We start from the raw sequence: 26,943 nt of genomic DNA, 5'->3' as shown, positions 1-26,943 counted from the left end.
TTCCTGGAATTAGAATTTCCCTGTTTTATGGCCTGATAGTCTGACTCAATGGAATATGTAGAGTTGAAATACATAAGCTGAGTCAGCATTTAAGATCTGCTTTTAAAAGCTAAATTTAGGCACACAAGACTGTAAATTTTAGTCTTCATGGTCTGATAAAGTCTATAAGAAAAAGCATTGAGGGTGCTAAAGTCTTTGAGTGCTTTAAGCTTGCAGTTTAGAATGGATCCATTTTGGTAGGGTGTTTTTTAAAAGACAGTTTTGCAGGATTCTAAAGTATTGGCATTGTATTTTTGCCCTTTTTTGGTATTGTTAGTCAAACTCCAGCAACAGATCATGTTTTTCATTTTTAAAGAAACTCAGTTGCCTCTGACAGGATAAAAAGGCAAATATTCTAGGAATTCCTCACTTTTAGTATGTATTAAAAAGATCTATTTTCAAAACATGCTTTTAGGTTCAGTATATGTCAAACACATAACAAGAGAGATGCATATAAATTACGTCTTAACTAGTATAAGTGACTCTCTTCACATTGCTGAAGGAGGTGATTTAATTTTGGAAGTTAACCTCTTTTTTTAACTGTGAGGCTGTGGATCTGACAAATGTAGCTGTCAGCCATGCGTGGGGTGGGGAGGAAGGGAAAAGGAAGTCTTCCTGTGCTATGTTTAGCAGTGTTCATGACATAAATACAGCAATTGTCCTGGGCTGTAGTAAGCTCTGTAAGTTTTATGATGCTGTAATGCAGAACTGCCTGTATGGCTTTGTGGGTTTTATGCAATAGCAGTCTCTTATAGAAAAAAGAAGGAAAAGCAGTGTGTCATCTAGGATGTGCCTTGGTAAACACCTCAGGGTAGGCAAAGTGCAAATGCCCAAATTACTTCCTTTGAGCTTTGTAACGTCTAGGTTCCTGCCAGATTTAATTTTTTGCATTGCAGTGATGGGGTACAACAGATCACAAGGGCTGTGAACAGTGGGGCAGTGCCGAGAGATCAGCTCATTTCCCTTCTCCTTGAAGAGAAATAAGTGCCTCCTTCACACTCTGGGAGTCCTGAGTGCCACAGAACTTAAGCCATCCTTGGCTTATCTGCCAGGTGAAAACCTCATTTTAGGTTAGCTATTCTGCAAACCCTTCTTTGGTTTAACATACTTCTCTTGGGACACCATAAGCTTTCTCCTAATGCTAAACATTAAACACACCATTTGTGTGGGAAGTTTGGCAGGTCTTTTTGTTAACAGTTATTACCAGGAATCTGGTATTGGAGCAACAGATCTTGGATCCAGGCAGACCTGCTTGGATAACGATGAAGAACATGCAAGATACTCCTGGGGTTACTGGTTCTGCTCTGAAAGCAGAGGGAAATGAAAAGATAGGAGCACAAGTGCAGCTGAGTTTTCTTCGATAGCACTTGAACTATGCCCAGCGCTGCACAGAATGAAAACAGTATTTCTGTGTCATCTTTGCATTCCACTTTTTCAGTCATCAGTGTAGGCTTTTCTGTGCTCTCTTGTTTCAGACCCTATAGAGGTGCTCTGCCAACTGGAAATTGGCCAATATGAATGTGTGACAGAGGTGTTGCCAGACTTTGATGATACTGTTGAATGCTTTTTCCTAGCCACCCAAGTGTTCCCTTGCCACACTGGCAGTCTTTGAAGAGAGGATCCAGGGGATTTATGGTCCTTAAGCAATCCTAAGAATCTGTCCTGTCACTTACTATCACCTTTACTGCCAGTTAATGTTGCTCACCCAGTGCTTTGTAAGAAAATATTGAATCACTGACTTGTTTTCATATCATAACTCAGCACAGGCTGTTTTGTAGCCCTTCCCTGCATGTCCAAAAATTAGGACACGTTGTATTGTAAACTTGCATGTCCATTAAATTATGTGAATATAGAATGGGTTGCAGTGTCTTGGAAATTAAGTCCAAGGGTGCCCAGTTGCAACACAATCAGCTGACTATGGCATTCTTCTTGCTCCTGACCTTCTGGGGAAGGCAACTCTACTTGATAAAGCAGAGTACTTCCACAGTTATAATTTATGTTTAGTAAGCATTTGTATTCCTGCAGATGAATCAGCTAAAAGGCCCCTACAGCATAAAAGCCGATCTATGCAGTATGCAACCATCCTGGCTTATTTAAAAGATGAAAAGTGGCTACTTAGACTCAATCCTGTGTCTCATTTCAAGTTCCCATTTGCATCCTATTCAGAAAGTCACTTAAGAGGTTAAAAGGACACAGTAAGCAGGAGTACGTTTTCTATATTTGATGGCTAAAATGTCTAAAAAAATTTGGAAAAGAAGAGAAGGTGGTATCATATGACACCACAGTTACACCAGTAGGTAGCTTACTGCAGTTCCTTCATATGTCAGAAATAGTGTGGCAGCAGGACCAGGGCAGTGATTGTCCCCCTGTGCTGGGCACTGCCAAGGCAGTGGACTCCAGTCCTGGGTTCACTTTTGGACCTCTCAAAACCAGAAAGACATTGAGGGGCTGGAGTGAGTCCAGAGAAGGAAACAGAGCTGGTGAAGGGGCTGGAGTACAAGTCTGATGAGGAGTGGCTCAGCCAGGGGAAAAGGAGGTGCATGAGGACCTTCTTGCTCTCCACAACTCCCTGACAGGTGTCTCTTTCTGTCTATCTTATCTGTCTGATCATAACTCTTTCTCTCTTCCTCTCTCTTCTTCTCTCACTCATGAGAACAGAATTACTCAGAAGTATTCCTGAATTATGGAAGGTGTGAGTTCAGCCTTGGGAATTACTAGGAAGACATTCCAGGATCTTGTCATTTCTGGTTGATTGGTTTTGTTTTTTTTTTCTACAAACTGAGTCTAAGCCTTCATACTTTGCTATTATTTGAAGAAAACCTCATTGATATGATAAATTTTTTCCAAACTTGGAACTGTGATAAAAACACAAAGATTTTGGTTTTGGTTAGTTCCCATGACATGAAACACACAGGACTTTGAGAAATCAGTGAAGGACTACATGCAGTGTGTGCTTCATACTTTTAGGTATTTATGTTCACAGAAATGCAGTTAAAAAATAATGCCGAGTTGTAAACTGATTCAGAGTTGCCACATTAGAAATATTTGACAGTGGAGTACAGACTAGAAATCAGTCCCACCACTGACCCCTTCCCATCTTGAGAGACTGGGTTTGAAGAAAAGCCTGACCTTTAGGCAAAATCAGATCTGTTGTTAGCCAGCATTGATTGGTTTATGCTTTTCCCTAACATTGGGTTGATCTTCAGCACGGTTCAGTAGAAAGGGAGTTTAGCCTATTACTAATAACAATTTTAAATGTCCAAACTTTCAAGAAGAGAGATCAAACAGTGGTCACCGGAAAGTAGAACTGAGTTTTCCCAAAGAATCAGAAGTAGTACCACTGCCCAATAAAAACCCAATGGACAAATCTCTACCTCTCAATTAAACCTGGGGAAATACTAGTTCTGCCAATTAATGAAAGGGAAATTTGAAAGCACTCCTGAAATATTGACACATTGTTATAAGAATGGGACTTTACCCATTATTTTTGCTATACTCTAATATTGGAACTGCACAAGTGGAAATGTGAAGAAAAAATTAAAGTTACAGGGATGAAGTTTTCTGATATTTTGGATGAACATATATTTTTTTATTCTCGCTGAGATGGATTTTTCAGGTATGCCTCAAAACCGCAAAGAAATATTCTGTGTGTCAATAACTTAGTAGATTTTTCAGTTGATTATGCTGCCTTGGATATTTATGTTACTGTAGACTGAGTAACTAGTTCCTCTAAAAAGTCATGAATCCCCTCTCAGAAAGCACAATAAAACAAGGTTTTCAGTATTTGTGTCACTTATTTTATTAATAGTTAGGTCTTAACTGAGGTAAGGTTTTTCTTCCTAGGTGCTAGAGAATGCTGCCTTCATGGTAGAATTTTTTTCCATCTATGAAGTGGTTTGTACTGGGCCATTATTCCTCACTTTATTGTGCTCACTTTAAATTTTTGTGTCTTCAGTTATAGCACCCAGAGGATTGCTGTGTGATACACTGATGGATAAATTGCTGCTAAGGGAAGTTTCTTGATCCCTGTGCTGTGGATGATTGCCGTATGGTGTTCTCATTTGGTAACAGAATACTTTCTATAGATTTCCTGAGCTGATGAAATAAAATCAGGATTGAGACAACAATGAAGGTGAGACACTCTCTGCTTCAAGGTAGAGACTCAGTAAAGAGGAGAGCAGATGCACCAGCAGAAGACAATCTGTAAGTCCCTTCCTGGAAGACCTTCCTGAAGTCTTGTGGCTTAGTGTGCAAACAACACACAAGCAAAGACAGAGGAAGGTGTTCTCTGTTCTCTCTGCAGCCTCTTTCCTGGGGGCAGGAAAGGTCTGCATCTCTTCCCCTCCCTGCAGAAAGGAACCATGGCTAAGAAAGCTGAAAGAGGAGGAAGAAGCAGGGCATAGCACAGGATTGGGAAGAGGTTGAGTCTGATGAGTAGAAGGAAGAAAATTTGGCATCATATTCTGATGGAGGATGCTCAGGGTCTACAATTGCCTAAAGGAAGATTTTTTTTTTTAAATATTGTTTTTTCTGAACAGGTTTGTTACAGAGCAGTGAGGAAGTCAGTCTAAAACATATTAAGGATTCTCATCCCTTTTTTTACTTAACAATAGTTTGGTACCATAAAGGTGCAAATAAACTCATCTATTCTAAATACATTCTCTCCCAATTTCTGCTAATTTTAAATATCTTTTTAATAGCATTTTTCAAAGCCTTCATGAATAATTAAGAAAAATAATAAAAGAAGGTCAGTGGTAGTTTAGTAACTCACTAATTCTTGTAACTCAACATTAGGAGGTGGCAGTTCATTGCAAACAATGCTACTGTTGTCTCCGTCCTTCTAGGCAAAGAACCAGAAAACATTTCCCAGCTAATTGGAAGCTACGTGCAGCGCTCCCTCTTTTAAGGCATGGAGCATCCCATCAGAAATGGCAGCGACTAACAGTGCAGTTATTAATAGAACTGGCCCCAGTGAGGAAACAGTTGGGCTGCTTGGAGCACTGGGATTGCTGGGCCAGAGCCCCTGCCCAGGCCATCCCACAGGCAGCCCAGCATGGACAGCAATGGCATGGCTGGGCACAGAAGCAGATTGTGACCAGGGAATGTGAAAGGACAGAGCAGGGCCTGTGCTCTGTAGGGAACAATGCTTCCAGCAAATCCCTGCATGGAGTCAGAGGGGACGGGTGGATGTGCAGTGACAGTTTGTGCTCCGTGATCCGTGGAGTGAGGATTAAGCAGACTGCACACAGGGCTGGCCAAGGTGCCTCACAATGCAAATCCATGAGAATGTGCTGTGTCTGGGGTTCTGCTCTCTCAGAACTCTGGCTTGCGATTCTCAGCTGCTTTAGCAGGCCAGGCCAGATGGAAGCTCTTCCATGCAAAACATGTTTGGTCCTGCTGCAGTACTCTCACAAAAGCCCGTATTTTCTTTGGTTTTTTCACTATCCAGGTGTTCCCAGCCCACTGAAAAGCCCAAGTCATGGAGAGCTGTCAGCACTTGAAGAAATCAATGGAACCCAAAACCAGATGTTTTGTTGGCTGAGGAGGACCACACTGTGTGTGTGTGTCCTGGGAATACACAGGAAAGAGGTATGTGACCTTGAGAAATCTTACCAAAGAAGGGCCTGTAGCCAAATTAGGCTGCTAAGATTGTTGTCAATGTTTCACTGGTGGTTTTCCCAGGTACCAGTGCTTCATAAAAATCTTGCCTTTTTTAAGGTTACATAGGTTCTAACCTTCCTTTAACTTCCTGCCTGAGTCAGCTCAGCTACAGTAACTGCAGATCAGCACAGGTCTGGCCACCACCTCCATTTCCAAATTCAGTCCATGGCCTCCTGGTTTGCCAAAAGGGCCAGCTGGTGTACAGCGTGCATCCTGCCAAGCCAAGGGTTGCTGGCTTGCAGGGACTGTGTCCTCCCTTTGCTGATTACTCTCTGCTGGCTTGCCTGGTGCTCAGCACAGGTGAAGAGAAACCCAGCTGTGCTGTTCTGGTTCTCTCCTGCCCTTAATCCCCAAGCCTGTTCTAGGGGCATTAGACACTTTTAGAAAAGTAACTACTTTTTAAAAGTAGCTACTTTTACAGTGCAATTCCACAGGAGTCTGGTTATACCTTACAAGTATTTATCTCCAAGGCATGAAATGTATCAAATGGGTAAATGAAATGATTTATTATTCGCTATTGACTTTCAGCATAAAGATTTTTGTGTTTCCTAGATGAAAAATTGTAATTATAGTCTATGTGCAGCCAGATGATTTATGTACATTCATTCGAGTTGCCTCATTTTCCATTCCTTTTGATAGACTGTAAGGTATAGCATTAGATAAAGAAATGGAGAAACTGGGATGTGCGTTGTTTTTAGGGTTGTAGGGTTTGTTTGTTTGTTATTTTTTGGGGGTTGTTTGGTGTTTTGCCGGTGTGGAGAACTTGGGAGTTCAATTGTCTGTCTGTAGAGAATCCAAAACACATCTGAGGTCACTTTGCTACTCAGGATTAAGGCAATAGTAGTATCCAATAATAGTTAATGCAGTTACAGATTTTTTCATTTTCTCTTTATCAAATCAAGGGAGACAGCACACCTCCTGACACAGGTCACATTTCAGTGCAGGGAAGAATGCCACCCTGCTGATCTGGGAAATAGAACACAATGGGGCTCACATGAGCATGTATGTGATGGCAATAAGTGAAATTGATTTCTGACAAAATCGCACAGGAATTGAGAGCAATATCCTATCAGTTTCAACCAATAAAAATTGCTAATTGTGTTTACTGGTTGTTACACTAAAAATGAGATACAGGATTTGGCCTTACAAAAATACAGCTTCCCTAAAACACAGTTAAGGCACAAAGAGGAGCAGCAGGATGGGAATGGTGGTGTGGCAGACAGTGGTGACTGATAAGGGGTAGAATCCAGCTAGAAAGCAGAATCTTTTATTGGAAGGGGATTAGAGAAGTGGAACCTTTCTTTTCTGACCATGAAATCCAGAATTTTTGAAAGTACACTGCAGAGCCGTGGTTTGCCAGTTCATGGTTCTGAAGCTAGTACTGGACTATAAAATTTTAATCCATGGCTGATTAAATAATTGAGGAAACAGAGAGAGAGAAAGACAGTTTTTCAAGAAAACAAACAAAAAGTAGGAAAATGGGAGTAAAGTATCAACATTCAATATTTAGACTTTATTTCATTTCATTTCAGTTAAATGAAAGTTGCCTGGGCTCTGGACTTCTTTTCAAAGCCTGCTTTGTAGTTGGATTATTTTTTAATATTTAATACCTAATGGCCCTTTAATTGAGTAAGTTTGCAACATGCAAGATACACTAGTCTTTCTTTAGAAACAGTAAGCTGCCCCAGCATTTTATGTTTGCATGGGTGGAGGGCTATTTCATTGAATCACTGTGGGTCAAGGGCATTACAGTTCCTAGAGAGACTGGTGAGTACAGTTTATTTATCTTTAACAATAAAAAAGGTGAAGTTCAGAGGTCAATGGAGCAACAGAGAGAAATCTTCCTTTTAATTGTCTGTTCATATATTTATATCTATAAAATCTCATAAAACTTTCATGTTTCTATCATTCACATTATACAACCCTCAGCAACAAATGTTATTTTTAAAATAACCTCATCCATTCTTAATTTATGTTTCAAGGATTGCATTCAATCATACAGTTTAACTCTCATCACCTTTAATAAACACTAATGGGAAAACTGATATTCCTTTTTCTAGCAGAAAAATTATTAATTAGTTATAGTGCATGATTTTAATGTAAAACAGCTTTTGAATTTTGGAAAAAAAAAAGCTGAGGGCATTTTTAAATTTGTAAGTATTATTCAAAACTTTACAGATTATAGTTGAGAGTACTTTTGAGAGCTGAGATGATTCAAGTACTATCTTATTATTGATTGAAGCTTTAAGAAATCTAGCCAAAAAAAGCGCCTTGCATTGCAACCATGCTGTTTCCTGGCATCCTTTTGCTATCTCAGTAGCAAACCACTTCCAAAGAAATAATCACTCTTGCAATCCCACCTAACCAACCTTGCCCTGATCAGATGGACTCACTGTAAAAACACACCGTTGGTTATTTGGGAAGCAACAAACCTTGGGGTTTTGCAGGATGTATTTTTTGGGTGGTTAGACCCCTATCTTAATTATAAATGGGTTTCAGGGAGTTGGTTGCTATAGCAACAGTCTATTTAGTGCTTTTTCAGAGTGAAACCCTACTTGTCTGTATGTTCAAGAGAAGGCAGAATGGCTAAGGAAGGAAATGGAGCTTTTATTTCTCCAAGAGCCATAAATTGCAGCATCCTCTATTTAAAGTACACAGATGGGAGAGCTGCTCCTTTTCCTCAGTGTTTTTTTCTGCTGCTAAGAAGCCCCATTTGATGCTCGAGTAAAATACAACCTTCCCTTATTTCAGAAATGCAACTGCACTAGGGTTAATTAAGGCTAACACCCAATCAGATTTTTCCTAAAAGTGCAGCTAAAAGCAGAGGATAGAATCTCTTTGAAAAGCTGGAGCTGTGAAAATTTCTGATGCAGTCTTGTGCCTCATGTCTCCTACTGCAAGTCAGGGTCCCTCTCCCTCTGACTGAAGTCAGATAAAATTTCTCCTGCCATTGATTTCTCTGCAGCTCCCTGGCTGTGTATCACAGACCCAAAGCCACCTTGACTTGATTTTTTCCCCTCTGGTGGCTGTGAGGTGGAGAAACATAACAAAGGGGTTGGAGGGTGTGAAAATTCCTTAATCCTGCCTGGTCATAGGTTGTGATCCTCCCACATCCTTCAGTGACTGCACCTGTGCAGTGTGAGCAAAGCCCAGAACCCAAGTTCTGGGGGGTTAAGCAGAGCTTGGCTGGCCTTTGCAGGATTTTCCTGAAGAGGGGTTTCCAGGCTCTTCAAGGTGGGAGAATTGTCTGGTAGGGGTAATGAGCTGCCAGGAAGTGTCAGCTTCACAAACATATGGGAAAAGAAAGAGTTTTGAAGTAGGTTCAATCTCCAAGAGGGGGCAGAAGGAATTGAAAGCATGTGATAGGGAAGAGTTGAGCCTGTCTAGAGCAAAGTAAATGGAAAGTTGTCATGGAAGGATAGGAAATGGATTGAAGTTGTCACGGAAGGAAAGAAATCGATTTGGAAAGGAAAGTATCGCAGTTGGAGAAGACTAGTGAAGAGGAGATGGAGAAAAACCCCTTCCGTGTTCTCCATAGGACAAAGAGGACCTTCCTTTTTATGGTTCTCCAGTAGTCTTTCCTGTATCTTGACCTGCAGACTGACAGTTTCCCCTTGGACAATATAATCACCCCAAGGAGGAGGATAGCTGATTGTGGGAAGAGAGAAATTGCTGGCTCTAGCATCTTGGTGTCATTTGTGCAGTTGTCACCCCTGACTGACACTATTATTAAGTGCCACAAGATCTTTTAAGCTTTCCCTGAGCAGTTCTGCCACATGCATATAGAGAGAAGCTCAGAATATTGCCTTAGTCCACAGGAAAACCCCAATATACAGCACTTCTTTGTGTGTCTTTCTCCTGAGCTCTATTCTGTCCAAAAACTGTTAATATCTTCCTCACCTTCAAATGTAAAAGAGATGCAATCCCCATGATTTGAGTGACAGAAGAAACTTGCCACACCAGATGTATACAGTCCAGTATTCCTGGAAGAACTGACTGAAGTAGGAGAGTTTGCTTAAAACAGGAGAGCCTTCCACAAGATCTGATGGAGAACTGTGTTCATTTTGGGCATTTCTTTAAAACAGTGCAGGCTCCAGTGCTCCAGTGCTCATGACAATGGTCTTTTATGCTTTTCACTGGATGATCAATTTTTTTGCTCTTAATTTAGTCAGATTTAAAATTATCTGTTTGGGTTTGAGGTTTTGGGTTTTCTTGTTGTTATTTTTGGGTTGAGTTTGTTTGGTGGGGTTTTTTTGGTTTTTGGGGGTTTTTTTTTAGAAAAATACGGAAAACCTATTGATGCTGGGGAATTCTGTGATTTCCTTCTCTCTGAACTGTGTCTACATTCACAGAGACCCCAGACTTAAGTACTGAGGCATGGCCTCTGCCCTGAATCACAAAAAGTCTGTAATCTCCCCAGTGTTGCTAGACCACAAAAGGGACAGCGCCTGATTTAGAAACAAATAGGTGTCAGAAAAGGAGAAAATTCAAAAGGAATATTTTTTAAGTTTCGCAAAGCAAAATTGATAAGAATGGCACAAAAGACACAAGATTGCAAGAGGTGCCTTAAAGACATTAATCTATGAAAGGTTCATAACAGAAATTAGAAGGCTTTGAAATTGCTATGCTTAAGGGCATTTGGGGAAGGGAGCATTAAACCCAGACACCCAGAAGGAGCCAAGGTCTAGCCCAGACAGTGCTGGTTGCCAGAAGATAGGAGATTGATTATTTCAGGTTTCTAAATTCTCCATTTGCCCTGTTTCTGACACTCCTTTTCCAAACACATTCTGCAACCCATTGGCAGAGGTAGAATGCAGAGTTTTCTGGAGGCCTCTGTTTCTGCCCCTCTGAATTTTCTGATGGAGGAAATGGAGCGAAATATTTTACACTTGAGAGCCAAAAAGCTGAGGTTTCCAGGCTCTTCATCCTACTCTTTTTTTACTGGCTGGCTTGTGAGTATAAATGCCATCAGACTCCTACAGCCCATTCTCAAGGTGAGGATCTCCTTTGCATTGTGTTTCTCCATGACTGTATTCCAGAGGGGGCCAGATTCTCTCCTGTGTGAAAGAAGCAGCCTGCTCTGGATACAAGGCTCTCACTTTCCCTTTCTTTCCACTCATGCCTTCCTGACCTGAAGTGAAGCAGGTTTTCCTCAGAATGGTAGCAATTGATTCATTTAAACAAAAAGGGCAGTATTCCATAATTCTATAGCCAAACTCCTGTAGCCCAAATCTGACTTATATTTTTGCACTTCAATGTCAGACAAGACACTAAGCCTCTGAATGAGCAGTTAGTGTGTTTGCATTGTGCCTTGACTTCTCCCCATTTCTCATACAGAGACATTGTGTGTTTCATATGTCCTGTCTCTCAGACCATGCTGCTGTTCTTTTTCTTTTTTCCCTCCATTGCTATCCCCTTGGAAATCTCAAATTCAAGGTTAAAGGAGACTGGGAGCCAACTTCTGCTCTCAGGGTTAAATCTGGGAATCATTGCCCTAGCTTCAAATTCATGCTGGTGCAGTGAAGATGAGAATTAGCTTTCTGTACTGTTGTCAACAGGGAGAAGATAGAGTCCTATAAGGCTGTATCCATGGAAACCATCCTGCTGCAATAGCGGGTAAAGCAGCAAATCAATTTCTTCAGTTTTAAAATGAAACACATTATAGTGCATCTGGCATTTAAGAGATTATCCGTGCTGATAACTGTGGAAAAACCCTTCTCTAGCAAGTACACTGGCAAGAACATTTCTTCCCCCTGACAGAATTCTAATTTTGGGTAGAATGAGCATTGATGACAAAGTACCATGAAGACAGTGCAGTGAGACAGAGCCAAGTCCAGAAGCAACAGCATTTAATGAAGGAGAAAATTGTTTAATTTAGCATTTAGCCCAAGTATCTGGGCACATGGGGACTAAGATTCAAATGTATTAGCAGAGGCAGTAACCTGTCACCTCTGTCTCCCTGCTCTTTGCTTCTGTGGTACCACGTGTGACAAACAGTACGTTTGTACCTTGTGATGCATTTGTCTGATCGGGAGTGTGTGTGTGCGTGGCTGGTGGGCTGTCAGATGAGATTTCAATATCCACTGCAACGTGCTCTGGGTAACTGACTTTATACAGGTGTGTATTTCAGAGCCAGAGGCATTTCCAGTGCAGAAAATGTGCTGGCTGGCTGTCTCTGTGCTGTATTCTTGTTACATTTCATCATGTGCAGCTTGAGAGACCATCTCTTTACTATGCCATGGAGGGAGCATGGAAATAGGAGGATTTCTTAGACCAGACTTCAAAAGCTACCATACACTTTTCCTGCTGTGTGCACAGAGGTTCTGCCTTTATTTTTTTCACCTGTTAAGGTATCTCTCTGACCATTTTGAGAAATAATACCCTACTTGAGCAGAAAACTGCCTACACACAGATGAGACTTCATTCTGCTTTTCCTTTTTACCAAATCCAAATATTGCCGTCTGCCTTTTCCATGCCTATCAGATAGAGGAATTATCTTCCTGAGAGAAATACAACCTTATTTAAGAGAGAGGGAGTGAAGCCGAACCAGGAAGGAATAAAAAGCATTACAGGAATTGCCTAGACCATAAGTAGCCCTTCAGTTGATGAGATACACATTCCTCTGTCACTTTGCAGTGCCTAGGTTGTATTTTATCTGCTTCTGAATCTCAGTTCCTTGATAAAAGCAATCACATTGGCAATACTGTCTTATTTTATCTACATCTGCCCCATCTATTACAGCAATCCCTGTTTGATTGACAGTTATGTATTTTTTTCTGACCTGAGGGCAAGCTTATTGTAATGCACTCCTTTCAGGGCTATCACTGAAACACATCCAAAATCTTCAACTGGTGCATAATGTGGCAGTTCAGCATTTGAATGAAGTGAGTACATATTGTTGGGGGCACAAGAGGTTTTGTTGCTCTGTCACATCTACCAGTTAATGGAAGATGCAGCTCAAACCCCATTAAGTGGTAGAAATGGCTCTGAAATGCTGCTGTTTGCAGAGAGCGTTTTGTTCTACATGTGTCCAATTACTATGACATCCAGTGTTGTCTGTTTGGTCAGTTCCAGGGGTTTTAAGAGTCAGGAAAAGACCTCCCAATGCACTGCTTGAGGACTATGCTTCCTTTCTGAAAATGAAGTTTCCTGATGAAAAACATGTGGTTGAAAATCACAAATTTCTGCAGCTTGTTTTCTACGATCCATGAATGTACAGATCTAGGAATCCTCTCTGTATTCAAGGGTTGGACTGTGTTCACTTTTAAGTCCTAATCTTTAGATAATGAAGAATGAAAATTATACTTTTCATTGCATTATTTATCTGTAATTCTCTCTTTCTACATAAGCCTTCCATATTCCCATGTGTAGAAGCCTGGAGTTCCTGGTGAGCTCAGATGCAAGGCATTTGCAGATTTTTCTCTAAAAGGCCGGGGAAGGGGGAAATGGAGGAGGAACTGTGACTGACTTTTCTTGTACCATTCTTCATCACAGTCCTGTGTCTGTGCTTGTCAGGGTAGCAAAATCCAAGAGACCAGGCATGGCCCAGGGGAATCCTGAACACCTTTTGGAGCAGAGAGATTTGGCTTGTTTGTTGCTGTAGGTCCTGGGAGATGTTGAGATGGGCTGACAAAACCCGGAGATTTTAATGGCCTTTGATAAGGGCTTTTCCTCTGCCCTGCGACAAATGGCAAGAAAGGGGACCTTCTTCCCACCTCCTTCAGGTCAGACCTGGGAGTCCATGGCAGGATCAGGGGCTGCATTTGTTCTGAGGGACAAAGCAGGAGCCACCTCTGGATCTGTCACTTGTCTCCCAGCTCCTAGGTGTGGCATTTTAGAGCAGTCTTTGTGTCTGAGCTCTCGCAGTTTGCACAGTCATGTCCAGCGTAGGAGTGTTTCTCAGGGCTGTCTGTCTCCATGGATTCAGAGGTAACACCGTGTTTGTACACTGCCTCTCCTGCTCTACCACCCCCATGACTGAGGCAAAGCTCCTGAGTCATCTTCACAAAGATTTAACATTTCCGGCAAACCTGTAGGCCATCTGTTTATGTGGGCAGGCAAGAAAATATCGGGGAGGAAAACTCAGTCACACACCAGTGTTTGTATCTGTCCCCACAGCCAGTTCTTTTAAATGACATTTTAACTATTGTCTAAATACTTTTGCTGTAAAAAATTGTAACAAACAGCAACTTTGCTGTTAAATGATTCCATAAACTGAGCCCAGTCCTCAAAATCACTTTATGGATATAGAAATCCAATCCATATTCTAAAATTTCATTTGTTTTACTGTTTGAGAAACCTTTATCAAAAATCAGAAGTTCCCTCTTGGAAAAAAAGCTTGAATTGTTTTTCCTCTGGGACTCAGGTGAAAACGTGACCTGGTCACATTCCTGCCATGGCAGGTATTATCAGTGCTGGCACGTGGTGGCACACAGCAGCTGCCACTTGATACAATGCAAAGAATGTGCCCCAGGTCCAGTAATGTCTACTTGTGTTATGTCTTGCTCAGTGTAAAGTCTGTCACCACTCCTGACAGTCACACAGCTCCCTTCTCTGTTTCTATCATTCCACTCCTCAAAATTAGAACTCCTTTCAATTCCTAGCTTGCAAAGGCAGTGATAATCCTAGCAGTAGTCTGTGGATTAATATCCACAGCAAAATAAAAATATCAGGCCAATGTATACATTAATCTCTTCTCCTAACCCCAAGCAGCTGTGCCTAGTCTTGGTTCTATACATATACTAGCTGTAAGCAAAAACCTTGCCTCATCTGTACACAGTTTATAATTTCAGAAATATCTAAAAGAGATGAGTAGTTCTAAGGACTATGGTGTGTCCTTGGACAGCAAGTTCTGCTAAAAATTCTAGTGACACAAGAAGATGAGCTGCTAATGTGCAGAACCACCACAAATGCAGCATTGTTTACAACAGAAATGGAAAAAAAACCCCAAGACCACTTCATTCATTTGAGAAAGACCTAATTTACTGATGAACACATTGCAATTACACAATGTGTTTGTTAAGGGTATGGAAGACTGACAGTCTCTGGCCCTTAGCTTCATGCAGACCCCTGAAAAATATCCCTGTCTGCAATGGGAGATTCGTTAGTGGGCAAGGTCATTTTCACAGTGGCATAAATAGAAATGAGGGTGGCTGAATCTACCCAGACTTGAAAATGGAAGGGTATTCTTGCCTCACACAGACAGAAACACTGCCCTTTTTTGTTTGTGCTGCTTGGGAAGCCTTTAGAGATGTCCAGAAAGCAGTCACACTGCTGTGAGCATCAAGAGCCAAAGAAATGTTGTGTTCCCTGTATCCTTCTGTTCAATCGTGAGCTGTTCCTTAATCCTCTGTCCTGAGAATGCTCTGTCCTCCTCTTTGTCTTCCACCACCTCCAAAGGGGCCTTCTCAGAGGCCAAGGCTGGGCAGAGTCCAGCCAAACTGTCCGATTTGGCAGGGAACATGACAGAGAATTTACCCAAGTTTCATACTTCTACAACAAATTCCTCTCAGCAGCTGGAGGCCAGAGGATTTCTCAGCTGGCACAGAGTCAGAACTCTATACAAACAGTGCCTGCTCTGGCCTAAAGCCTCGTGTGACAGGCAAACCTGAACCAGCACAATTGCTGCATGCTCCATCAGCTGTTTCTGATTTGCTGCAAAGGTGTTTCTTACCCTTCTTACAGGGCAGATTCTGGCTCTCCCTAGGCTATGTGAGTGTGGCTGAAGGATTTTCAAATGCTTGAGGTGCAGCACAGACCCTGTAGTCCATCTCTTGAGAAGCCTGTCAAGACCTGCATATGGAGAATGCCTTGGCTTCAGCTCTTGCTTGCCATGGCACAGTTTGACCAGAGACAAACTGCACCTTCTGAAGAAACACTTCATGTTTGGAAGAAGGAGAAGTGCATCCTTTTCGTGCACTTAGGAGCACCAGCACACCACTGTGGCCTTTCCTTTGTGCTTGACAGCACACCACACATGTGCACCTGCAGGACAGGGCACGTCAGCGCTGTGATTTCACACTGCAGATCCCTGGATTTCTGGTGTGACCCCCTGCATAAATGACAGACCCTGAATCCCTCGGCCTCCTCTCTGTTAAGTGTCCCTCTGGGAAAAGGGAACAGATTGAATTGTTTCACATGTAATTTCACCCTTCCCCTAAGCACTCACCTTCTCCATGCAGGTGTGTCACTGGTGATTCCTGGCTGTCACAGCTGTATCCCGGGCCACTGCCTCTAGGAGAGGGGACAGAGCAGTCCCTGCAGCCAGGCCATGGCAGGGGCTCTCTGCACAGTTCCAGGACTCTGGGCTGCACTGCTTGGCCTCCTCAGGCTGCAGTGGGTCAGACAGACAGACAGCTGTGCTGTGTGAGCCCTGTGAGAAGGTACCAGCTATGTCTGGGCAGACAGAGTTAAAGAGAGGTAAAAATGTTGGTCTACTAAGAGATGTCTCAGGGCCAGAGTCACTTGGACTGAGACCAAAGTCCTTTAAATAGGAGAGTGCTTGATTATTCAGCTGGGCATATTCAAAATTGATCTTGCTTTGAGTAACCTCATCTAGGATTTTTGCTCTACTTTTCGGATCTTCAGAGCAAATTTGCTCCCCATTTTGCTTCAAATGATAAAGACTGCTAGATTGGAAACTTGTGTCATAGTTGTATTGGTTTGTACGAGGAATACTGGGATATTCTGGAATTTGAGCAAGGCAGCTGCATTCATTGTGCAACAATAATTTGTTTTTGTACTGAGACATCTTATGAATGATGTTATTCATTTCATTCCCAATGTATTTGTCTTCCAGGTGCTTGTTTTCATAGCTGATTTTTAATGATGCCACCTGTGTTACACAGTGCTCTAAGAGCTGCACTATGTTAGTGCTGCTCTCTGTTGGTGTGGGGCTCATGTAGCTCTGGAAGTGACTGAGGGTTAGAGGCTGCAGTGGTTTGTCACAGGAAATAGAGAGGGAGTGATACATTGGTTTATTTCTGTCTTCCCTCTCAAGGGGATCTCGGAGTGAGGTCGCAGCAGTCTTGTAGGAGTAACATGATTCTACTTCATGATTATCATCTAATGAAGGATTTTCAGACCTCTGGGAGCCACTCTCTCTGTTCAGCTTTTCTGGCAGTAAGTTTTTATCTCTGGATGTCTCACATCCCTGGAAAATTGGTACCTTCTCATTCTCAGTTGAAGCTATCTCCAGATTGTCTCTGTTAGCCTGTGATTTTGGTGCATAACTTGATGATCTGGTGGTTTCCACAGTCCCAGGCACTGTAGGTAAGTCTTTATGGTGACTCCCTTCTCTTCCTTGGAAATCCAGATCAGATGTGTTCAGGCAGGAGTCCAGGCTGTGGTCTCTTCCAGCAATATTTACTGAAGAGGCCTGGGCTGCGTGTTTGCTTTCCTCCAAAGGCACACATAGGTTAAATGTATTAGATTCACCCTTGCCTGGTGTCTCCTGCTGAGCTTCTGTGCTCCGTTTCTGCTCTGGACTGTGACTAGGCAGGACCAATGAATCACTAGATTTTTCTGGCTGTGATTGAGGACTCTGAAGAGAGTCAGTGGAGGAGATGAGTCCCGAGTGTTTTCGTAGCCAGTTTATTATCCCCATGGTCAGTGAAAGCTCAGTATCACAGAGCTTTAGCAAACATTCTTTGCCTTTCCACGTGCTGTGGAAAAAACCCTGGCTAATGATGTCTAGAGTTGGTTGGGAAGCCATGTTCTCCTCAGCTCCAACATGAAAGCTGTAAATGGACAAAGGTATTTCAATGGCTTGCTCTGAAACGCTTTCAGAGGCACACAAGTCATCATCAAGGATAGGGTTTACTTTGACTTCATTTGGGTCATAGAAGAGCTCATAAAGGGCATCTCCACTGTAGCTGTCTCTTGGAAATCTACCTGGGACACCAGGGGTCTGAGCTTCCTTCAGTTCATCATCTTGTCCAGGAGAGAAGGAATCATAGTAGCCTTCATCACTTGTGGATGTGGATTCTTGGTTTTCACTTTTCGGTGTTTCTGTTTCTGTGGAGCTGGCTTTGGAATTGTAACCTTCTTTATCAGGTGACACTTGGGGGTCTGTGACCAGTACAGCAGCCTGACTTCTGTCCTTTTCTGTGTCAGAACCAGGTGTCTTCAGTAACTTCTTTTCAAACAGAGCACTCTGATGCAGCCTTACTGATTTGTTGATGTTGTCCCAAAACTTGGCAAATTCCACTGTCTCATTCTGGCCAGGAGAGGCCAGCTGCTCCACCCCACCTTGGAAGGAGCCCATGCCAGGGCTGTCTTTGTGCTTGCTTCGCCTTAACAAAAGTTCTTTGCTGTTCTCCACCTCCAGGTGAGCAGAGCTCTCATCAGCAAAGATTTCCCCACAGCCAGTGAGGGAGTCAAAGCTCTTCAGGGAGGCAACATCTTCACACAGGGCATTACAGTAGTCATAGGAGGAGTCAGACTGCAGTTCACTGTCTGAGCAGTCCTGTGACAAGCAATCAGCTGCACAAGTTTCTCCAGTTTTGAAAAGATACTTTGCAAGACGTCCAGACAACTCACTCTTGCAGCCTGGAGAGGACAGATTCTTGTCCTTCTCCACCAGAAATGAGAGGCTGTCTGGTTTATTTCTTCTTATATGAAATATATCTCTGAGCCCCTTCTTAGATCTCTTGAGGGAAATCCTCTTCCTGGGAATGGTTTTTGCGACAGCTGGTACAAAAGGCATCTGTGGCACAAAGTTCCTGTAATCAATCATCTGACTGCTGCATGCAGACTGGCTGGGGCTGACCACACACTCCTTCTTACTGCTGGAGCTGGACATCCCTGAAAAGCTGATGCTATTGACAAGCCGGCCCTTGCTCTTTCCAACAAAACCCTCCTCGCAAGCCCTGCTGCTGGGGCTGCAGTTCTCTGTTTTGTCTGCCTCAGCAACGCAGTCATGGGTTTTACTCTTCCTTACAAGCTTGTAGGAGGAGCCAGATGATTTTTCCAGATTGTGTCCACCAGCTCCACTCCTTGCTGCTCTGGTAGAAAATCTGTAGTTCTTGTGTGTGGCCAAACATGCCAGCTGGACTTCGGCCACACTTTGGTTTCCCTCCAGAGCTGCCTTTTTGTCTTTGCCCATCTCATCTTTGTTGGTAGGAGCTGCATGCACTGGTGGCACTTTCTCATGTTGCATGCTGGATTTTATGAAGGTCTTTCCTCTCTTGAGCTCCATACCGCTTCCTCACATCTGTTTCTGTAAAGAAAACAGCAGAACACAACTATTGTAAGGGTGGTGGGTAGCACTTGTAAATTTTGTAAGCTACTGGAAAACAAAGGAAGGGTTAGTAACCATTATAAAATTGAGCTTCTTTGCCATCAGACATCTCCATCAAGTCATGGCACTGCATGAGAAAGAGTTTGAGTGAAACTAAAGGTGAGTTGGCTGGAAGATTTAACATGGAGAAAACAGTGCACATTATGGTTTGGTAGTTGAGGCTCACAGAACATTTTGTCTGTTAGAAATAAACAGATTTGCATTGAGGATTATGACTTCAGGATAGCTTTTAACAAGGTAAAGGTCCTGTTCTGAAGGTAGAAGAGGCATCAACAAAAAGCAATGCCTGAGAAAGTTCAACACGCAAATGTGTGTACCAGGTAGGCAGCAGTTCATAGATCTGTACCTTAGAAGAGGACAAAAATCTTAAGTTGGGAAATTTCCTGAGAAAACGAATCAAACTTTTGACACACAATGCTCACTTTATATTAAAATAATCCTTATCTGTGAATAGAAAATCCATAAACCTTGGTACTACCCTGGAAGCATGCAGAGACTCAATTGCTGATTTTGCTTCCCTCTGAGCATAATATATAATTTTCTACACTGTTACGTTTATTGTGAAAAATCAAAAATGCCACATTGAAAATCATTGTCAGTCACGACAAAAGTGTCATCCCCAATTCACAAAGACCAGTGTAGCACACAGAGGCATTGCCATATTGAGTCTGCACTGTGCATTGATTAGCTATTTCTAAAAATACTCTAGTACCTAGTATCTGGTATCAATGCCAGTTCCAGGCTCTGCCTACATAATTTATTATTGAACCTGTTTTATATTTTCATAAATCTAATTATTCATTAATTATTTTAGCCATGTCACTGTCAGTTTTCTGGCAGTTCTTTTGTGGAAAGATCTGATCCCTTCCTGTAATGCATCAACTTGAATATTGAGTAAGTCAATGGATTTCCATAAAGGTAGGTCAGGGATGAAGCAACACTACCTAAAAGCTGTTGGACCAACCAGATTTTTACTTGGTGGGAAACAGCACAATAACTCCAAGTCCTGCTCTTGAAAGAACATGCTTGGATCTGTCCTGAAGGAAACCTCATTTAACGATTTATCTTGTTTTGAATTGGTTAGACATAACTAAACAATTGGAGACACTGAACAGATCTTAAATTCAGCACCGAGCCTAGGCTTTGTACTCCTAAAATAGAACTTAAAGCAGTCTTCAGGCTATTTTGAACTATAACAGCTGTCTGGAGCTCCAGAAGCTTTCCAGTTGCCAGGCCTTGCTGGAACAGCCTCCCTGTGACCATCACCTCACAAGACGCAGGAGTGTGTATTTGAGAACACTTCTCCAGCAGGCAGATCAGTGACAGCCCTTTTCTTCTAGAAGCTGCAAACTAGCAGGTGACTAGCAATATTTACAAATAAATGTAGGTCGGTGACAAAAGGCAGAGAACATAAGGCCAAAGTGTGAATATTGGACACATGGTGGAAACATGGTGGGCAGTGATAGATGGGCGTCTATCAGTGTGATTGAGATGTTGGCACATTCATCTGCACTTGGCACTCCATGTGAGTGTTACAGAACAGTCTTAGTGAAAGCCAGTAAATATTTTACTAGCCTGTCAGGTATCTGGAGTTCACTGATGCTGCGGGAAACTTGTTTTGCATATTTAGAAATAGGTCACTGGGACACAATTGCACTCCTCTTCTGAAAAGCAAGGTGTCATCGACAAGCAATTCAGCATGCAGAACTCCAGCAGGGTTGTGGAAACAATCAGAAAAAACTGATGCAAGCCCAGTTATTAATATCCCAGAAACAGAGTGTCTGACACCTCAGTCCTTTGCAAGTGCAGAAATAGGTACTGTGTCCCTGTGTCCCTGATGCTGCCAAGAAGCTCCTCAGAGGTCTGTGACATTGGCAAGTGCCAGCCTTACAACAATGTGATGTAGGACTCTTTGAAGTCCTGCAGCTGTTTCTGCCCATTCTGAGTATTAGGCAAAGGTCACTTTTGTAAGATATTGCATACTTGGGAACTTTTCTGCAGATGCATTAAAAAGGCTTTTAGGGATGGATTTGTTTACTGTCAAGTATGAAATGTACTAAAGCTAAGAATTTAGGATGACAGTGGATAATCTTTGGAATAAAGTAATGTTTGATCTGAATTGTATCTCCTTGATAAGAAACACAATGGATGACCAGTTTGATAACCAGGTCTAGATACTTCAAGGCTTGTTCTCCTGTCTTTTTTTTTTTTAATATTATATATGAACAGTTTTATCTTGAAAGCCAAAATGGCCCAAGTAACATATTTACTGAGAATATCTGTAGTATAATAATGTAAGATGCACTGATGGTAGCTGATGCTGCCTTTTCAGTTTCTTCTGATGAGGAAAAAAAAGTGTTCGCGAGGATTTTGTGGTTTGGTTTATTGGTTTCATTTGTGGTTTGTTTTTTTTTTTAATCTACTATCTATCTATCTATCTATCTATCTATATATATATATATATATATAAAATCACCAAATTTGTGCTCTAATTATTTAATGTTACTATTTATTCCCATGTATTCTATTTCTAATACTCCCTTAGGATTCGTGCCAGACTTAGTATCTAGTTCATTGTGTCATCCTGCTTCTTCTAAGACTGTTATATCTTTGTGAAACTTCCCCATTAAAATGTTCTTCCAAATGAAGAAAGAAAGGGAGGACCTCCCCAGTCAACTCTTTGAGGGCTCCTCAGGATACACTACCAGAGTCTGCAGACGTTTCAAAACATTCATCTTAGATGCTGTTTTGTAACTTCCCATACTATGAGTTCTTCTTCATACTCATGTAATGTAAACTATCAGTGAACTTCTTTCCAAAAATAGACCAGAAATATTTATGTGATGATTCTCTCTTTCTCTCTTTCTATATCTATTAATACTTTTAGCCCCTCTCATTGGAATGAATTATACATTTATACCTTTTTTTTTTTTTTTTTTTTTTTTTTTTTTTTTTTTTTTTTTGTTTTGTTTTGTTTTGTTTCTGCAGGGACACAAGTTCTATCTCTAACCCCAGAACCTGTACCAGTGAAGTCAGAAACAGATGAAAGTGCTGTAAGGGAAAGTTACCCTCCAGTGGTTATGTAAGGCTAAATCAAAATTCTATGAAAAATTATTACAGGCATTTAAAACATAGTACATTTTTCTGGGATTTCTTGACCCATGCACTCAGCTACACCAGTGCCTGTCTCTGTTCCTTTTCAATTATTCTTCTCTTGGACTTGCAGGATATCACTTCTTCCTCGGGGATAAAAGATATATGAGGGTCTGATTTCCATCTTTGCAAAGGAAATACAACTTGCAATTAAAAGTCACTGTAAAGAACAGAAACCAGTGGAAACTAGCAGTCAGTGTACTGAGAGTCTCAATGTTTTCTTCATAATAAAAAATGGTTTTTTACTATCTACAAAATTGCCTATGGAATGTGTTTAAATAGAGGACACCCTCAAATCTTACACTGGGCTACAGTTTAGTTGTCTTTTACAACAAGATAGGGTGCAGCAGCAGCATTGAGGCTTCCCACCCACAGTAAACAGTACTTTTTTTCTGGCTTGATCAGACCAGCTGTTCATTTTTAGGATTTCACAGGTGTCTAAGCAGGCAATTAGACCTGGATTTGAGGCTGATACTATAATGAGAGTAAGGTTTTCCTTTATATTTGGATAATATTGCCCATAAAATGCACATGCTCAAACATATACCATCTGGGCAGGGTGTGTCACAGCCTTTTCTTAAAACCAGGAGGTTTTACTGTATCTGTGATTCATCTAAAAGTAAATTAAAGTTTTAGAATGGAAAGATGAACACATTCCTGTGGGCTGAGGAGACTTGATTTTAGGACAATCAAAGCAATTTCTTCTGGATCTGGGTTATGAGGACCTGAGCAAGACTGAGTTAGGTAACTGTTCTGGTTAATTAGAGCCATATTCAGATGGCCTAAATCCCCCCTAAGTCCAGGCCAACATACAAGGGCCAAAGAGGAGTGCAATGGAGGCAGACATTCATTAGGAAAAGGGTGGAGGCAGGATTCAGACTCTGCAGGTATTGCCTCTGCCATGTCAGTCAAAGAGAAGGGTCCCATTTGCCTCTGCCCATGGCCCCAGCACTTTCTGCCAGCCATCTACGAGTTTCCTTCGTGGGGAAATGTGAGAGAGCCTTGCTCTGGGTTTTTGGCTGGGCCAAAGTTGCTGCATCTTTCTAGCTTATAACTCAGTAGAAAGGTTTGTTTATGCTATCTTCAAATAACAGGTAAAACATCAGTCGTCTTGCATGTAATTCTAGGAATACCATCCTACTGGGAAAGTAGAAGTAACTGTTTCAGCGAGGTTGCATGGATAGAAATAACAGTATTACAAGGAGGGAATTTAAAGTCTCCAGCTTTGGCAAGTTTGGCTCAAATATAATTTTGCTCAAGTAGGAAAAAATTTAATTGAGATTAATTTATTTCAAAATCTTATCAGCGATCCAGCTTGGACCTTTCTTGCTTACTTGTTTGATGTGTAATTTATATATAATCATCTCTATTGGAGATAGAAATAGGCAAAATTCAGAATATAGTGGTTTTGAAGGGAAGATAGGAGTGTTCTTTCTTTACATTTATATCAGTCTTACAATTGGCAGGTTGTGGAGATCGTGCCTTGCTGTCTCTTGCTAAGCAGAGTTCTGCATGTCACTTGGCACCTGAATTTCACCACCCTCCAAGCATTTTCCTATTATTAAATGAAAAAGTTTATAAACACTGAATAGTCTTTCAAGATTTTTAATGCAAAAATAAGGAAAAACCTCTCTTTGTACTGCTTTTGTGGTTTTGGATACAAGTTTGGAGTGAGTCCAAAATCCCTTTTCCACAAGTGGCTTCATATCAATCAGACATAAGATGCTGAGTATCAGAGGTACCTTTGAAAATGTTACCCTGCTTTTCCATCAGAAATTGTAGCATAATTAAATTTTCTGAAAGCATCTCTCTGGTTTGGGTATATGGACATGCATTAAGATTCAAATCCATGCATTTTAAGATGAATTTTTTTTAATATTTCTTGATAAATCGTCTAATGGAAAAGGGGTAAAGAACAAAGCAATCTGGGAGGCTCTCCCGATTCTTTACCTCAGGAGGATTTTTACTGATCACCAGTTGGAGTCCTAAAATGCAAAAAACAAGCAAGCATGAGGTGGTGAAAGCCAAAGCTACTTTTAAAGTCAGTGAACAACACTAATTTTAATCATTAGTATCTAATCAATTAGCAGTGCATAAGGAACAGCTGGTGCTCCCAGTAAAGTGTGTGGCAGGGGGGAGATTTTTGGAATAAGACTGTTTATTTCCAGGCAAAAATGTTAACTCTCTATCTGAGAAGATGAAAGTTAATAACGGGAATACTTACTAATAATCATGAACATATATTCCATTCTGTTAATTTGATTTTTAATTGCAAAGCAGAATACGGCTTCCTTGCCAGAGGGTAGTGATATTCTCACTGCAGTTATTGTAACACTGCTTCTAGTGAGCAAATAAACATAACAGTTCTTCTGGTAAAAAGCAAAGAGGATTTTAAAGCAGAGCTCATCTTTTCCCTTAAACTGATTACCCTGCTACCATCTCATCTCCATTAGAAAGCAGAAAAAAACAGGGTGGAAAGCATGGAGGATGTAATCAGGGACAGTCGTGATTCAGGAAACAGCAGAATGTTTATTTTTAAAGGCGCCTGTGTGACACACAAACCTGCATTGAGATCATGCCTCTCCTTAGGAGTACTCCTCTCATCATCCTTAGTTGCTGCGTGTTATCATTCCCCTTAATCATTTGTCTCTCTTGGGCAACCCAGGATGCCTAATTATTTGCATATACATTTAGGTCAGGCAATGGCTTTCTCATGAAGAACCAGCAAAAAGCACATTGGTGTGTTTTTAATTCAACCATCATCCCACTGAACACACAAAGTAAAATCTTACACTCCCCAGCAGAATACTAGAAAGATGTGCAGTTAAATGCTTAATCTTATTAGCAATGTGCTATAGGGAAGTCTGAACCTTCCTTTAAGCCCTGACAACTGTTTTGTGGAGCTCAGGATTTTTCATAGTAAAATTAACCACGTTTCTACTCCCAGCACACTGTCCTGCTGCATGCTGACAGGAGGGATCCCTGGGGGCACAGCAGCACCCACAGCATCCCTCAGCCCCAGGTAGGGCACCCAGTGCTTCCCCCAGCCCCATGTGGGACACCCACAGCATCCCCCAGCCCCATGTGGGACACCCACAGCATCCCCCAACCCCAACTGGGGCACCCACAGCATCCCCCAGCCCCATGTGGAACACCCACAGCATCCCCCAGCCCCATCTGGGGCACCCACAGCATCCCCCAGCCCCACCTGGGGCACCCACAGCATCCCCCAACCACGCATGGGGTGTGTGGCAGGGCAGAAGGAGGCTGAGCCCATGACAAAAGGAGGCTCCTTCTCTGACAAAATCTCTGCACCCCTCACTCTGTTTTCTTCTATACCTGAGGCTGAAAGGAACGTAACTGGCTTGAAATGTTCCAATTACATCATGTAAAAGGGCAGCTTTAACTCCTGCGCAGGGAGCTTTCAAATCATCACTGAACTGCTAAGAGAAGACAGCAGAGCAGAAATTTCCACTGCATACCTGAGAAGGAAACAGGGCTATTTTTTTCTTGCCCTGACCAGCAGCCTGTTGGTACCAGACAGCAAAGTGTTAACACTGACAGCTTTGGCTGTCCTCGGTAATTTATTGCTTTAAAAGGAGATAGGATGTGCATTTTTATAAATGCAGGCACAGACTTGCCAGATGTATGGAAAAAGAAGTAAAAAGCAATGCTTTGAAAACAAGCAGTCATCCCAAAATAATACTCACTCAGTGTCAGAGCAAAAGAAATGCCATTGCACCAGAGCAAATAAGGCAGATCACAAAAATCCTACTCACCATGTTTTATCACTGAGCAGAAATCCTCTGTCTCCTTGCCTTGCTCCTGAAGCTGCTCTTTATCCAGAGGCTCCTGTGATGCTTTTCAGATTCTGAGGGGCTGGACCACTGCTGCTCTCCAGTGTTACTCTCCACCCCCTGTCTTTTCCTCCTCCTTCTTCCTTCATCCCCACCCCCTCATTCCTCCAGCTTGTAGCTTTTTCGTACCTTACACAGATTCTAAGCTTCCACATGGAGCTTGATATAGGAAAGATGCTTATTTAAGCCATCTGCTTGATGCCATGGAAATGCCTCCTTTGCTTTAGGAATAAAAGCAAGGAGGTAAGCCTGGGAGTTTCTGAGCCAGCATTTTGGTTCCTCTCTATATGACTGCTTATTAAATAGGGAGGAATACATTCAAATTAATTTCATTTCTCACATGTTGATTTTGTTTCAGACTAGGATTCAGGAAAAGTGATCTGAATCTGTTTTGGTTAGTGTGATGCTTCACTGGCAGTGTATACAGGCTATTGGAATATGCCACCCTTTGTAGAGCCTGAGTAAAAGCTGAAGTTAGAAGAGATTTCGTGTGGAAGCAAAGTGGTGTGAGGGGAAAGAGTGACTATATCAGCTGCCCAAGGCTGGAGTGCCTGGTGTTAACCTCATTATGCCTTCAGCAAAAATCATTTGCTAAATTCTCCTTTCAGTCTAACTTCTGCTTCAGTGTGCAGCAAAGGCAACATCTGACATTACAACATCATTCTTTGTTATATACATGAGTTTATTACCATCACAAACACCAGGGCTCTAATTTCACACAAGTGTAAAGCTGGCATCCTTCCCCCAGCCCTCTCCACTTGAAGGGCTCCCAATCTAATCGTATCTTGATTGTCCATTGATTCCTACCTAAGTCCTTTACTTCAGCCTCTCCAGGCTTCCTGCTTGCTGAAACACCTTTGCTGGGGCCATGATAGGAGCCTCTTAAAAGCCAGAGTGGATGCCGTGAAGCAGTGGCTTAATCCACTTCAGTAG

General features: G+C 41.9%; 1 protein-coding gene across 2 annotated transcripts in view; it reads right to left on the bottom strand.

Annotated features, from left to right (window-relative positions):
* AMER3 (APC membrane recruitment protein 3) overlaps positions 1-26,060 on the bottom strand; it is a 41,650-nt gene extending 15,590 nt beyond the window's left edge. Inside the window, exons 1-3 of one of the 2 annotated variants that reach the window (XM_038146009.1) lie at positions 25,933-26,060; positions 15,869-18,919; positions 6,101-13,741 (exon numbers count right to left, since the gene is read on the bottom strand). In XM_038146009.1, coding sequence (XP_038001937.1) covers positions 15,887-18,898 — 3,012 coding nt within the window. In that variant the 5' untranslated portion in view covers positions 18,899-18,919; positions 25,933-26,060 and the 3' untranslated portion in view covers positions 6,101-13,741; positions 15,869-15,886. Of the gene's footprint in view, positions 1-6,100; positions 13,742-15,868; positions 18,920-25,932 lie in introns of those variants that run through there. The other variant, XM_038146008.1, reaches the window with a different exon arrangement.
* Between the last annotated feature and the right edge of the window lie 883 nt (positions 26,061-26,943).

The sequence above is a fragment of the Motacilla alba genome, chromosome 9, assembly GCF_015832195.1.
Source record: "Motacilla alba alba isolate MOTALB_02 chromosome 9, Motacilla_alba_V1.0_pri, whole genome shotgun sequence".
NCBI lineage: Eukaryota > Metazoa > Chordata > Aves > Passeriformes > Motacillidae > Motacilla > Motacilla alba.
The sequence above is the reverse complement of the archived record's forward strand: the minus strand, read 5'-3'. Positions and strand labels throughout refer to the sequence as shown.